General features: G+C 43.4%; 1 protein-coding gene across 1 annotated transcript in view; it reads left to right on the plus strand.

The window, feature by feature from the left end:
- baiap2l1b (BAR/IMD domain containing adaptor protein 2 like 1b) overlaps positions 1 to 15,381 on the plus strand; it is an 82,004-nt gene that overhangs the window by 26,313 nt on the left and 40,310 nt on the right. Inside the window, 3 exon segments of the mRNA XM_065010457.1 lie at positions 9,331 to 9,392; positions 12,585 to 12,656; positions 15,128 to 15,262. Coding sequence (XP_064866529.1) covers positions 9,331 to 9,392; positions 12,585 to 12,656; positions 15,128 to 15,262 — 269 coding nt within the window.

The following is a 15,381-nucleotide window of genomic DNA, read 5'->3' on the forward strand; positions in this document are numbered from 1 at the left end:
AGAAGTTTGTGGCCCACCCACTGTAAGCCCACCTCCTGGAGACCTTGATGTTCCTGTTTCCACCGTACATAATGTTAACAAGAAGTTTGTGGCCCACACCACTGGCGCCCACCTCCTGGGGTGGCACAAAAGACCTTGATGTTCCTGTTTCCACCGTACATAATGTTATCAAAAGTTTGTGGCCCACACCACTGTTCGCCCACCTCCTGGAGGCCGCAAGAAGACCTTGATGTTCCTGTTTCCACCGTACATAATGTTATCAAGAAGTTTGTGGCCCACACCACTGTCGCCCACCTCCCTGGAGGCCGCAAGAGAGACCTTGATGTTCCTGTGTCCACCGTACATAATGTTAACAAGAAGTTTGTGGCCCACACCACTGTCGCCCACCTCCCTGGTGGTGGTCGCAAGAGAGACCTTGATGTTCCTGTGTCCACCGTACATAATCTTATCAAGAAGTTTGTGGCCCACACCACTGTCTCCCACCTCCCTGGTGGCCGCAAGGGAGACCTTGATGGAATTGTGCAGCGAAGGATTGTTTGAATTGTAGAGAAATCACCTTGGTCAAGTACCACACAAATTCAAGCTGATCTTCAGACACAAGGTACGACAGTTTCAACTAGCACAATCTGCCACCAACTCAATGAAAGGGGGTTATATGGTAGGAGACCCAGGAGGACCCCACTGCTGTGAGAAAGACATAAGAAAGCCCGGCTGCAATTTGACAAAACACACCTGAACATGCCAAAACCCTTCTGGGTTTTGTGAACAGATGAGACCAAAATAGAGCTATTTGGTAAAGCACACAATCTCTATGTTTACAGAAAACAAAATTAAGTTTTCAAAGAAATGAAACACCTTCCCTACAGTCAAACATGGAGGAGGGTCATTGATGTTTTGGGGTTGCTTGCTGCCTCTGGCGCTGGGTTCCTTGAACATGTACATGGCATCATGAAATCAGGAGAATACCAAGGTATTTTGGAGCACAATGTTGGACCCGGTGTCAGAAAGCTGGGTCATGGGTCTTCTAGCAGAACATTGACCCCAAACACACATCAAAAAGCACCCAAGAATGGTTCAAGACAAAACGTTGGACTGTTCTGAAGTGGCCAGTGGAGAGGTCTGAAAACCGCAGTTGGGAAAAGGCACCCTTCAAATCTGGGAGAACTGGAGCAGTTTGCACAAGAGGAGTGGGCCAAACTACCAGTACAGAGGTTCAGGAAGCTCATTGATGGTTATAGGAAGGGCTTGATTGCAGTTATTTTGACCAAAGGCAGTGCTACCAAATATTAAGTCTAGGGTGTCAATAATTTTGTCAATGCCATTCCTCTTTATTTTCTGATTTAAATGGATATATTAAGTTCTGCATCAAAAACAAAGGTTCTGTAATATTTACAGTAAAATAAATAATTGTGGATACCAAATACTTTGTTCAATTTCAACTTATTTTTAGAGAAAATTGTGAGTTACTGGCAAGGCAAGGGTGCCAATATTTTTGGCCACAACTGTATGTAAACTTCCGACTTCAACAGTAGATGGGCCTAGTACATGGTTCTGACTCCGTCTGCCTGATGGCCAACCTGCTTATACTGTGCCCCTCCTCTCTATCTCTGTCCCTTGCTAGCTCACAATGAAAGATGCGAGTGTGCGGAAATACGGCAAATACAGTCTCCTGCGTTCCAAAAATACTGAACAAAATACTGAATCTTAGGAGTCAATTCCTGGCGAAATCTAATCTCGATACTCAGCAATGGGAGTCGACACCAGAAAGTTTAGGCTTGAGATTTTATTTATTTGCACCAAAAAAAAAAAAAAGAAGTGCACTACTGGGTGATTTGAAAAGTCATAGTCAATAGATGAATAATATAATACTTTTAGCAACAACAAAAAAATCCTTAATTTACAGTCTGTAGACACTATGAGAATAGAAGGGTTCAGAACTTTTGTGAACCATCACAGCACAGTTAAAAATAGAAAATGGATGGTGTACAGAGATAGATGGGAGGGGTTAAGTGGAGCTGAAGGGTGGTACTAAAAACTAAAGATGACTAATAAAATATACTGTGTCTGTAAAATGTATATAGATTCAGAACTTTATTTTTCAATGGCAGGGACTGGGAGACTAGCCAGGATCGAGGGAAAGATGAACGGAGCAAAGTACCGATAGCTCCTTGATGAAGAGCGCTCAGGACCTCAGACTGGGGCAAAGGTAGACCTTCCAACAGGACAACGACCCTAAGCGCACAGCCAAGACATCGCAGGAGTGGCTTCTGGACAAGTCTCTGAATGTCCTTGAGTGGCCCAGCCAGAGCCTGGACTTGAACCTGATAGAACATCTCTGGAGAGACCTAAAAATAGCTCTTCAGCGACGTTCCCCATCCAACCTGACAGAGTTCGAGAGGATCTGCAGAGAAGAATGGGAGAAACTCCCCAAATACAGGTGTACCAAGCTTGTAGTGTCATACCCAAGAAGACTCAAGGCTCTAATCGCTGCCAAAGGTGCTTCAACAAAGTACTGAGTAAAGCATCTGAATACTTATGTAAATGTGATATTTACGTTTTTTTTTTTAAACCTGTTTTTATCTTTGTCATTATGGGGTATTGCATGTAGACTATTTAAAAAAACGATTTAATCCATTTCAGAAAAGGCTGTAACATAACAATATCAGGAAAAAGTCAAAGGGTCTGAATACTTTTCGAATGTGAAGATGCAATTTTTTTATTATTGTGAAATAAGCAAGAAATAAGACGGGAAAAAACAGAACTTGAGCGTGCATAACTATTCACCCCCCCAAGGTCAATACTTTGTAGAGCCACCTTTTGCAGCAATTACAGCTTCAAGTTTCTTGGGGTATGTCTCTATAAGCTTGGCACATCTAGCCACTGGGATGTTTGCCCATTCTTCAAGGCAAAACTGCTCCAGCTCCTTCAAGTTGGATGGGCCCGCTGGTGTACAGCAATCTTTAAGTCATATCACGTATTCTCAATTGAATTGAGGTCTGGACTTTGACTAGGCCATTCCAAGACATTTAAATGTTCCCCTTAAACCACTCAAGTGTTGCTTTAGCAGTATGCTTAGGGTCATTGTCCTGCTGGAAGGTGAACCTCTGTCTAAGTCTCAAATCTCTGGAAGACTGAAACAGGTTTCCATCAAAAGTGTCCCTGTATTTAGCACATCCATCATTCCTTCAATTCTGACCAGTTTCCCAGTCCCTGCCGATGGGGAAAACATCCCCACAGCATGATGCTGCCAACACTATGCTTCACTGTGGGATGGTGTTAGGTGTTGGGTTAGCGCCAGACATAGCGTTTTCCTTGATGACCAAAAAGCTCGATTTTAGTCTCATCTAACCAGAGTACCTTCTTCCATAAGCAAACGTGTTTGCTTATTTTTTTCTTTCAGCAATGGATTTTTTCTGTCCACTCTTCCATAAAGCCCAGCTCTGTGGAGTGTACGGCTTAAAGTGGTCCTATGGACAGATACTCCAATGTCCTCTGGAGCTTTGCAGCTTCTTCAGGGTTATCTTTGGTCTCTTTGTTGCCTCTGATTATTGCCCTCCTTGCCTGGTCTATGAGTTTTGGTGGGCGGCCTTCTCTTGGCAGGTTTGTTGTGGTGCCATGTTCTTTCAAAAAAAATATATAATGATTTTAATGGTGCTCCATGGGATGTTCAAAGTTTGGGATATTTTTTTTATAACCCATCCTGATTTGTTCTTCTCCACAACTTTGTCCCTGACCTGTTTGGAGAGCTCCTTGGGCTTCATGGTGTCTTGCTTGGTGGTGTTGCAGACTCTGGGACCTTTCAGAACAGGTGTATATGTATATTAACCCATATATACTGAGATCATGTCACACTTAGATTGCACACAGGTGGACTTTATTTACTAAATATGTGACTTCTGAAGGTAATTTGTTGCACCAGATCTTATTTAGGGGCTTCACAGAGAAGGAGGTGAATACATATGCACACCACTTTTCCATGTTAAATTTTTTTCATTTCACCTCACCAACTTGGACTATTTTGTGTATGTCCAATTGCGCCACCTCAAAAGCTAGGTAATGAGGCGACGCAAGCGGGACACTTGAGGCTGATAAGTACGTTTTAAACATCCTCATGTGCTACACTTGTTGCTTGGCAACATTCTGTCCATACACACTGCATATAAACAAATTATGAGTTGTTGTTACTGCAAAATATATGCAAAATATATGTCTTCCAGGCTCCACTTAGTTTTAGGATCAGCATCAAAACGTTTTCCTTCTTGAAACTTAGTTATACAAAAAGTCAACGTGGTAATCAGTAGGACATTGCGAGCTACATTTTCAAAGTATTGTAGCAGCAGTTTAGCTGAGATGAAGGAGCTGTGTTGTCAATGGATACTTTGCTGGTGAATTATTTTGTGGTGAGAGATATTTGGATTTAAGTGACACTAACAATGGGATAAGTTGAATGGTAGGTCAGGGGTCTGAACATGGTGCCATGCACAGGCTTCTTTCACAGAGCTTTCTCTCTCCCTGCACAGGCCCCTCTCGCTCTCTCTCTCCTTCCTATTTCTCCTAGTGCCACCCCACTATCTGTTTCCGTCTCATCTACCACACTCCCTCCCTCTTTCTCTCCCTCCATGTCCTGACAAAGGACACATTGACCAGGATGTTCTGGTGCCCTTTAGTCAGCGATGTTGTTTGAACTGTGGTGAGTATGCCAGCCACAGCCCACAGGGCAGGGTGGGGCTGGAGACTCAGAGAGGTGGAGTGGTTTAGGATACACACTGGGACAGGGAGTGGAAGTGTCTTAGGGCACACACTGGGACAGGGAGTGGAACTGTTTTAGGACAGTATTTAGCTATTGTAATCCAGGGGTTAATAACGAGTGGAGCTGGGCCTGTGTTTAGCTATTGTAATCCAGGGGTTAATAACGAGTGGAGCTGGGCCTGTGTTTAGCTATTGTAATCCAGGGGTTAATAACGAGTGGAGCTGGGCCTGTGTTTAGCTATTGTAATCCAGGGGTTAATAACGAGTGGAGCTGGGCCTGTGTTTAGCTATTGTAATCCAGGGGTTAATAACGAGTGGAGCTGGGCCTGTGTTTAGCTATTGTAATCCAGGGGTTAATAACGAGTGGAGCTGGGCCTGTGTTTAGCTATTGTAATCCAGGGGTTAATAACGAGTGGAGCTGGGCCTGTGTTTAGCTGTAATCCAGGGGTTAATAACCTGGGCCTGTGTTTAGCTATTGTAATCCAGGGGTTAATAACGAGTGGAGCTGGGCCTGTGTTTAGCTATTGTAATCCAGGGGTTAATAACGAGTGGAGCTGGGCCTGTGTTTAGCTATTGTAATCCAGGGGTTAATAACGAGTGGAGCTGGGCCTGGCTCATATGACACAGTGTTTATTTGTATGTTCCACCATTTCACAGCAGTTTATGTATTCATAACATGTGAATACAACATTCATGAAATGTATAAGTCTGTGTACTAATTGTTGGTATATTGAGACATTTAGTCACATGTATTATCTTGGAACATGTAATGATGTTGAAATGAAATGCATTTGACTGTTCATGTGTAGCCATGTGATTATGACTCATCTTCATTATGCAATGTTCAACAGTAAGTGAACAAAGCTTGCTTCATGTCAAACCCTACAGAAACGCCTGGGTTGGGTTTGTTTGATCAATGATCAGTCACATACTGTCACAACAGCACTTTCCTTTCTGGGTATTTCTCTCAGAGCAGAGCCATCACTACCTGCTGTAAACAAACACAGTTGAATAATATGGAAATCCTGGATGAGTAGTGTATAGTTCGTTCATCATTCGTTCAGTCCCACACTAAAACTCTCTTCCTGTATAGTGTGTCACTACTGTATTTAATGCACTGAACCAGTCGACCTCTGCCCTCTCTCCTCTCCCCTGCCATTGTGTCCCAGTATGGAACATTCTGTCTATTGTTTTCTATTATTAAACTACTCTGTTGTGGTGTTTGATCAGAGCTTTCTGACCACGTCTCTCTGCTAGCTCTGTGGGACAGACAGCCTATAGCCTGGGGGTGACATGGAATGGAAAATCTCTCTCCAGACAGACAGTCAAAGCTTTCCTCAGATGAACATCATATAGCCTACTGTGTAGTCTGACATACAGAGTAGGAGGTGGCCTAATCAGAGGGAGGACCAGCTTGGCTCCTGCTCAAAAGGGAACCAAACTGAAGAAAACACACTGAAACAAGGAGGGACTATACTTGGACTTGGAAATGCTCATTTTAGTTTTCCATCTGGAAACGTTTTAAAACTAATGAACATGACCCAGGTTTATGCCATACTGTGTAGGCCTACAGTCCAGGAAGTGGTCTAGTCACAGGGCTCACACACTCCTCCATGGGTTAGTAGCTACTCAGATATAGACATGATGGTTTCAGGAGATACGCATGGGATTAACAAAGGAATCCCTTACTTCCTGCTGATTTATATGCTTTGATTATATTGAGTTTGATGTACAGTACCAGTCAAAAGTTTGGACACACCTACTCATTCAAGGATGATTTTTCTTTATTTTTACTACTTTCTACATTGTAGAATAATAGTGAAGACATCAAAACTATGAAATGACAAGTATGGACTCATGTAGTAATGAAAAAAGTGTTAAACAAATATATTTTTCTGTTCACCTACTCTGCATCTCACAAAGACATGGCGGTTGGAACCAAAAATCTCACATTTGGACTCATCAGACCAAAGGACAGATTTCAACCGGTCTAATGTCCATTACTCATGTTTCTTGGCCCAAGCAAGTTTCTTCTTATTATTGGTGTCCTTAAGTAGTGGTTTATTTGCAGCAATCCGACCATGAAGGCCTGATTCACGCAGTCTCCTCTGAACAGTTGATGTGGAGATGTCTGTTACTTGAACTCTGTGAAGCATTTATTTGGGCTGCAATCTGAGGTGCAGTTAATTCTAATGAACGTATCCTCTGCAGCAGAGAACTCTGGGTCTTCCTTTCCTGTGGCGGTCCACATGAGAGCCAGTTTCATCATAGTGCTTGATGGTTTTTGCGGCTGCACTTGAAGAAACCTTCAAAGTTCTTGAAATGTTCCAGATTGACTGACCTTCATGTCTTAACATAATATGGACTTGGTCTTTTACCAAATAGGGCTATTTTCTGTATACCACCCCTACTTTGTCACAACCTTGTCACAATTGATTGTCTCAAACACATTAAGAAGGAAAGAAATTCCACAAATTAACTTTTAAGAAGGCACACCTGTTAATTGAAATGCTGAATGAGAGAATGCCAACAGTGTGTAAAGCTGTGATCAAGGCAAAGGGTGGCTACTTTGAAGAATATCAAATATATTTTTATTTCTTTAACACATTTTTTGGGTTACTGTATGATTCCATATAGGTTATTTCACAGTATTGATGTTTTCACTATTATTCTACAATGTAGAAAATAGTTCAAAATAAAGCAAAAACCCATGAATGAGTAGGTGTCCAAACTTTTGACTGCTACTGTAGGTTTCTCTGTGTAAGATGAGTCACTTGATTTAACGTGTTACGATAGAGGCATCAGTAAAACAATGTCCTTTCATCCATTTATTAGCAACACATATTATGATAATCACTCAGAAGTGCCATGTGGGTGGATCCTTATTAAGGAAAGGAAAAGGGGATGACACCTGGTCAGTTGTACAACTGAATGCCTTCAACTGAAATGTGTCTTCTGCATTTAACCCAACCCCTCTGAATCAGAGAGGTGCCTTAATCAACATCCACGTCTTCGGCACCCGGGGTACAGTGGGTTAACTGCCTTGCTCAGGTGCAGAACGACAGATCTGGGATTCGATCCAGCAACCTTTCAGTTACTGGCCCAACGCTCTAACCACTAGGCTACCTGCATGAATTGGGTGTTACGATTTCCAGTTGCTTTATGGTGTTATTACGTTTTAATCCATTTTTGATTGGCTGTTGAGTAACATGCAAAGCGTGATATTGTTTTTGGTTCCCTGCAGTTAGAGCTGTTTTTGATGATCTAACTGCAGGTGGTAACGACACACTGTTTCCTCAACGTTAGCAAATATTAATAAGGTCCATTTTAGTTTACAACTGAATTAAAGCCATCCTGGGTTGTATTCAGTAGGGAGAAAATGTGTTGAAATGAACTGAACCGCAGGAGATACAAACTGAGCTTGTCCAATAACGACGGATTTCCATTTGCAACACATTTCTTCGGTGTGCTCTACTCTGAACATGATAAATGAGTGTGACAGTGTCTCACAAATAAATCACTGTTCTGTCGGCGTTGTCAACATTGTTTCCATTCCCCACCTTTTTGTCAGTTCAGCACTTGTCAGAGGGATGTTTACTGTATGTCTTTTCTCTTTCATGAAGGAAAGCAACCATTTGAGACTATGTACATCGTACGGACTACCTGTTTCCACCATATTCCTTCCACCAGTCCATATCTAATGGTGCACACTTCAGGAGAAGGGTAGATATGTCAAATAGTGCACACTTCAGGAGAAGGGTAGATAATACAGTGGGGCAAAAAAGTATTTAGTCAGCCAGCAATTGTGCAAGTTCTCCCACTTAAAAAGATGAGGCCTGTAATTTTCATCATAGGTACACTTCAACTATGACAGACAAAATGAGGGGGAAAAATCCAGAAAATCACATTGTAGGATTTTTTTGTAATTTATTTGCAAATTATGGTGGAAAATAAGTATTTGGTCACCTACAAACAAGCAAGATTTCTGGCTCGCACAGACCTGTAACTACTTCTTTAATTTTTCCCTCATTTTGTCTGTCATAGTTGAAGTGTACCTATGATGAAAATTACAGGCCTCATCTTTTTAAGTGGGAGAACTTGCACAATTGGTGGCTGACTAAATACCTTTTTGCCCCACTGTATGTCAAATAGTGCACACTTCAGGAGAAGGGTAGATAATATGTCAAATAGTGCACACTTAAGGAGAAGATTAGATATGTCAAATAGTGCACACTTCAGGAGAAGAGTAGATATGTCAAATAGTGCACACTTCAGGAGAAGAGTAGATATGACAAATAGTGCACACTTCAGGAGAAGAGTAGATATGTTAATAGTGCACACTTCAGGAGAAGGGTAGATATGTCAAATAGTGCACACTTCAGGAGAAGGGTAGATATGTCAAATAGTGCACACTTCAGGAGAAGGGTAGATATGTCAAATAGTGCACACTTCAGGAGAAGGGTAGATAATGTCAAATAGTGCACACTTCAGGAGAAGCGTAGAGAATCTGACCAAAACCCTAATCTTGTTTTCCCCCACGAGCCAAGCAGCCAATCAGTGCATGTCTCTCTCTCGCCACAGGCGTTGTGCTGATGGAGATATCCGAGGTCCACAGGAAAGTTCACCTTGAGCTAGAGGAGAATGTGAGTACTGTGCGTGTGTGTGTGTGTGGGGTTTCTGCAAGGTGTGTGTGTGTGTGGGGGGGGGGTTCTGCAAGGTGTGTGTGTGTGTACACGAGTGTTTGCGTCATCTATTGTTTAATTCCCTGCATGACTTGCCTCGCCCAGTGTGCCCTCTCTCTCTCTCTCTCCCTCTATTTTTCTCTACCGTTTTTAATTCCTCTCAAACACAAATCTCTCTTTCTCTTTCCCTCTTCAACTCTCTCCATTAGTAATCACATGATGGTGTTTCTCTTTATGTAACATCAAGGGACAGAAAAAGCAAAGATGAAGAGAAGAAAACAAATAGAAGCTAGAGGAAAAGTTGCACCTGTTTGGTTATTGTGTACAGCCTGTTTATAGGACGGGAGCAGGTCTGAACATGCCCTGTGACGGGGCCTCTGGGAACTGTTGTTGATGACAGTCACACTTGTCAAGGCCTGTAGTTATGGTTGGCATACAATTACTTATTCTACAAACTATAAAAAATGTTTATCCTCATAAGTATACAAGGTTAGGGAGACACTTAATTCATGTAATCAATTACTTGTAATCTGATTACAAAGAATACTGTAATCAATTACATTACCAGCAAAATATACTGTAGTCAGATTACAGATACTTTTGAAAAACTAGATGATTACTTCTTGTATTGACTTTTAAATTCAGAAAGGATGTTTGTGAAAAAAACATTATGGCACCTTTCTGTTCTCTCAATGACATTCAATTCAGCAGGAGGGAGTTTACGTTTGTTCCACCTCAGACAGTGACCACAGGTCAGAGACCACTATGATGATAATCCAGAAGCGTTTGATGGATCCTTTTTGTCTTCTTCTAATGCCTCTTAAGGGGAAAGTAATCCAAAAGTAACTGTAATCAGATTACTTCACTGAGTTTGGGCCATCCAAAAGTTACGTTAATGATTACAATCATGGACTGGTAACTAGTAACTGTAACGGATTACATTTAGAAAGTAACCTACCTTACCCTGTACGTATGCATGTTGAGGAACCTTCTCATCTGAGAAGGTAGAAGTTGGAAGCATGTAAACTTGTCTGTGCTGTCATCAGGTCATGAATACGTTCTAGATATGAGCTCCTGTTGGAGGAACAAGAACCTCTGGGGTGTGTTGACACTACTGTTGTCATGCATGTCAACTGGTATATTGATTCTAAACCTGCCTAACTGTGAAGGGAGCCCATGGTGAAGGGTTAACCAGGGGGAGAGGTAGAGCATTTTGTCACTGTTTGTATGTTTCCGGCTCTTACCACAGATCTATGATCAGATTCCCCAAATCTTATCCCTAACCATTAGGGGGAGGGTCCAGCCTGCCCACTCAGCACCCATGTGGTAGAGGCAGCAGCACCCCTTGGTAGTGACACCCCTGTAATTCAAACCCTGTTCCCTTCTCTGTTACCTACACTGGCACACTGGTTCATGAGACAACAAAGCTACTTCTCCCTGTAGTTATATCCATACAAATATAATGACTAGAACAGGGCTCCCCATTCAAGTCAATGTTCCATGATGGGTCAGCCATATTGAGTGTACCCATGAGAGAGGATGCAGTCAAATTGCCATGATCTGAGGGGCTTTTTCCCATTTTTATTCATTATATCTGCCTGGTTCTATCCCCAGAAGTCACTGTTGTTCTCTTCCCTAGATCCACTCTGTATCGGAGAGCAGCTTTAGTTTAGTCAAAGTGTGAGTCACAATATGAATTCCTTCATTCCATTAAAGAGTTGGAGATTGGAGGCATTGTCATGCATGGCGTGTCTATGGAAGGCAGAGCAGTTTAACTAAAGGAGGGATCATTAACTATATCCAGCCGCGGGCAGATTTTTACATAATTACAAATCATTTGTGGACTGCAAATTGACCCAAGAAGCCCAAACAGATATAATATTTGACTAAAACATAATAATTTCAAACCTTGCTTACATTTGTATAGGATTACGTGGCTATTATGCGAGGGACTACTTGGGAACAGATTTCCCAAATTAAAATCACTTGGAGCTGATTTATATTTAAAAATATTTTTGCTCAGAAAACTTGGCGGGCCAAATAAAATCAACCGCGGGCCAAATTCGGCCCAGGGGCCACCAGTTGGGAAACTCTGCACTAAAGCACCTAGAGATTTGAAGCAGCAGCTAACAGGGTTGTTGTTTGAGAGGACTGAGGAGACGTGGGTTGCAGGGACAGTCTCTAATTCTTTGTGAGAGGACGTGGGGTTTTCGTTGACCGTCGGTTTGCCACCACAAGGCTTCGGTGATGTAAGAGATGCCTGCACTCCTCCTCATACTGATTAGAGCGGGAGAGAGAGAGATATAGGGAGAGGGAGGGAGAGAGAGGGATATAGGGAGAGGGAGGGAGAGAGAGGGAGATAGGGAGAGGGAGGGAGAGAGAGGGATATAGGGAGAGGGAGGGAGAGAGAGGGATATAGGGAGAGGGAGGGAGAGAGAGGGATATAGGGAGAGGGAGGGAGAGAGAGGGATATAGGGAGAGGGAGAGAGGGATATAGGGAGAGGGAGAGAGAGAGGGATATAGGGAGAGGGAGGGAGAGAGAGGGATATAGGGAGAGGGAGGGAGAGAGAGGGATATAGGGAGAGAGAGAGAGAGATATAGGGAGAGGGAGGGAGGGGGATATAGGGAGAGCGAGGGATATAGGGAGAGGGAGAGAGAGGATATAGGGAGAGGGAGGATAGAGGGAGGGGAGGGAGATATAGGGAGAGGGAGGGAGAGAGGGGATATAGGGAGAGAGAGGGATATAGGGAGAGAGAGGGATATAGGGAGAGGGAGGGAGAGAGAGGGATATAGGGAGAGGGAGAGAGAGGGATATAGGGAGAGAGAGGGATATAGGGAGAGGGAGAGAGAGAGAGAGAGGAGGGCATCCCTGCTTTACTTTTCGGCTATGACTCACTCATATAGCCTTGAATCTTTTCTCTTTCTTGCACACAGGCACACAACCGTGCACACACACACACAAACACACAAACACCTTTGCTTACACAACTCAAGGATGGCTCTCAAATCCCTCCCAACATTATTTGTATTGTTTTCCACTGACGCACCTCCATCACTCCATCATAACAGTCCCTTCTCTAATCAGTGTGCCTCCCCCTCCTTTCTCCCTTCACCGTCTCTCCCCCTCTCATCCCCCTTTCCCCTCACCTGCAGTTTAAGAGGTTTCACAGCGAGATAATAGCTGAATTGGAGAGGAAGACAGACATGGATGTAAAATACATGACAGTAAGTACTGTACTGTATGAATGTGTGTGCTTATGTGATTCTATGGAAACGGTCTTCCCTCCTGCTCATGGAAATATCACTGAACTGCCCCCCATGCCTCATCCCTGGAACTATAATCCTGTCTACAGCCTACCTACATCACAGTGACCACATTCTACTGCCTACCTACACCACAGAATACTGTCTACTGCCTACCTACACCACAGAATACTGTCTACTGCCTACCTACATCACAGTGACCACATTCTACTGCCTACCTACACCACAGAATACTGTCTACTGCCTACCTACATCAGTGACCACATACTCCTGTCTACTGCCTACCTACACCACAGAATACTGTCTACTGCCTACCTACACCACAGAATACTGTCTACTGCCTACCTACACCACAGAATACTGTCTACTGCCTACCTACACCACAGAATACTGTCTACTGCCTACCTACATCAGTGACCACAGAATCCTGTCTACTGCCTACTTACATCAGTGACCACAGAATCCTGTCTACAGCCTACCTACATCAGTGACCACATACTCCTGTCTACTGCCTACCTACATCAGTGACCACAGAATCATGTCTACTGCCTACCTACACCACAGAATCCTGTCTACTGCATACCTACACCACAGAATACAGAATCCTGTCTACTGCCTACCTTACATCACAGTGACCACAGAATCCTGTCTACTGCCTACCTACATCAGTAACCACAGAATCCTGTCTACTGCCTACCTTACAATGACTACAGAATCCTGTCTACTTCCTACCTACATCACAATGACTCCAGAATCATGTCTACTGCCTACCTACACCACATAATCCTGTATACTGCCTACCTACATCAGTGACCACAGAATCCTGTCTACTGCCTACCTACACCACAGTGACCACAGAATCCTGTCTACTGCCTACCTACACCACAGTGACCACAGAATCCTGTCTACTGCCTACCTACACCACAGTGACCACAGAATCCTGTCTACTGCCTACCTACATCACAGTGACCACAGAATCCTGTCTACTGCCTACCTACATCACAGTGACTACAGAATCCTGTCTACTGCCTACCTTACATCACAATGACTACAGAATCCTGTCTACTGCCTACCTTACATCACAATGACTACAGAATCCTGTCTACTTCCTACCGACATCACAATGACTCCAGAATCATGTCTACTGCCTACCTACACCACATAATCCTGTCTACTGCCTACCTACACCACAGTGACCACAGAATCCTGTCTACTGCCTACCTTACATCAGTGACCACAGAATCCTGTCTACTGCCTACCTACATCACAATGACTACAGAATCCTGTCTACTTCCTACCTACATCACAGTGACCACAGAATCCTGTCTACTGCCTACCTACATCAGTGACCACAGAATCCTGTCTACTGCCTACCTTACATCACAATGACTACAGAATCCTGTCTACTTCCTACCTACATCACAATGACTCCAGAATCATGTCTACTGCCTACCTACACCACATAATCCTGTCTACTGCCTACCTACACCACAGTGACCACAGAATCCTGTCGACTGCCTACCTACACCACAGTGACCACAGAATCCTGTCTACTGCCTACCTACACCACAGTGACCACAGAATCCTGTCTACTGCCTACCTACATCAGTGACCACAGAATCCTGTCTACTGCCTACCTACATCACAGTGACCACAGAATCCTGTCTACTGCCTACCTACATCACAGTGACTACAGAATCCTGTCTACTGCCTACCTTAAATCACAGTGACCACAGAATCCTGTCTACTGCCTACCTTACATCACAGTGACCACAGAATCCTGTCTACTGCCTACCTACATCACAGTGACTACAGAATCCTGTCTACTGCCTACCTTACATCACAGTGACCACAGAATCCTGTCTACTGCCTACCTACATCACAGTGACTACATAATCCTGTCTACTGCCTACCTTACATCACAATGACTACAGAATCCTGTCTACTGCCTACCTTACATCACAATGACTACAGAATCCTGTCTACTGCCTACCTACATCAGTGACCACATTCATTTATGGGGCACTACTTTTCACCAGTTCCCAAAAGTAGTACGTTCACTATGAAGGGAATAGGATAAACATGCAACAATGACTTATGCCGTTCAGAGCCGTGGTTAAGTGGTAACGCTCACAGCATATGGCACATGTACATCTCTCCCCAGCAGAGACCGGGGTTTAATCCCTGTGTCCACCCTTTCTACTAATGCCTATAATCAAACAAAGCATTTAAGGCTAATTACCATTGAATCAATGAAACTAAAAACAAAGAATTTTAATACTTAGTGACATTACATTTAATGATATTACTGAAAGGTTTTTTTTTTCGAAAAGGAAAATCTACTTGCTATAATGCTACTTGTACTGTCTAGAGATGGTTCCAGGTGTTCATGGGTGCTCCCCCCACCTCCCCTCTCCCTCCCACCCATCCAGGCCACCTTTAAGAGGTACCAGACAGAGCACAAGATGAAGCAGGACTCTCTGGACAGGTCACAGTCTGACCTGAAGAAACTCAGGAGGAAGAGCCAGGGCAAGAACACCAACAAGTACGAAAACAAGGAGAGTGAGGTGAGGACTGCCCCACACATTTGAGTAATTTAACTGATGCTCTTATCCAGAGCAACTTACAAGAACAGTTAGGGTTAAGTTCTTTGCTCAAGGGCACATCGCCAGATTTTTCAATTAGT

The sequence above is a fragment of the Oncorhynchus nerka genome, linkage group LG26 (assembly GCF_034236695.1).
Source record: "Oncorhynchus nerka isolate Pitt River linkage group LG26, Oner_Uvic_2.0, whole genome shotgun sequence".
NCBI lineage: Eukaryota > Metazoa > Chordata > Actinopteri > Salmoniformes > Salmonidae > Oncorhynchus > Oncorhynchus nerka.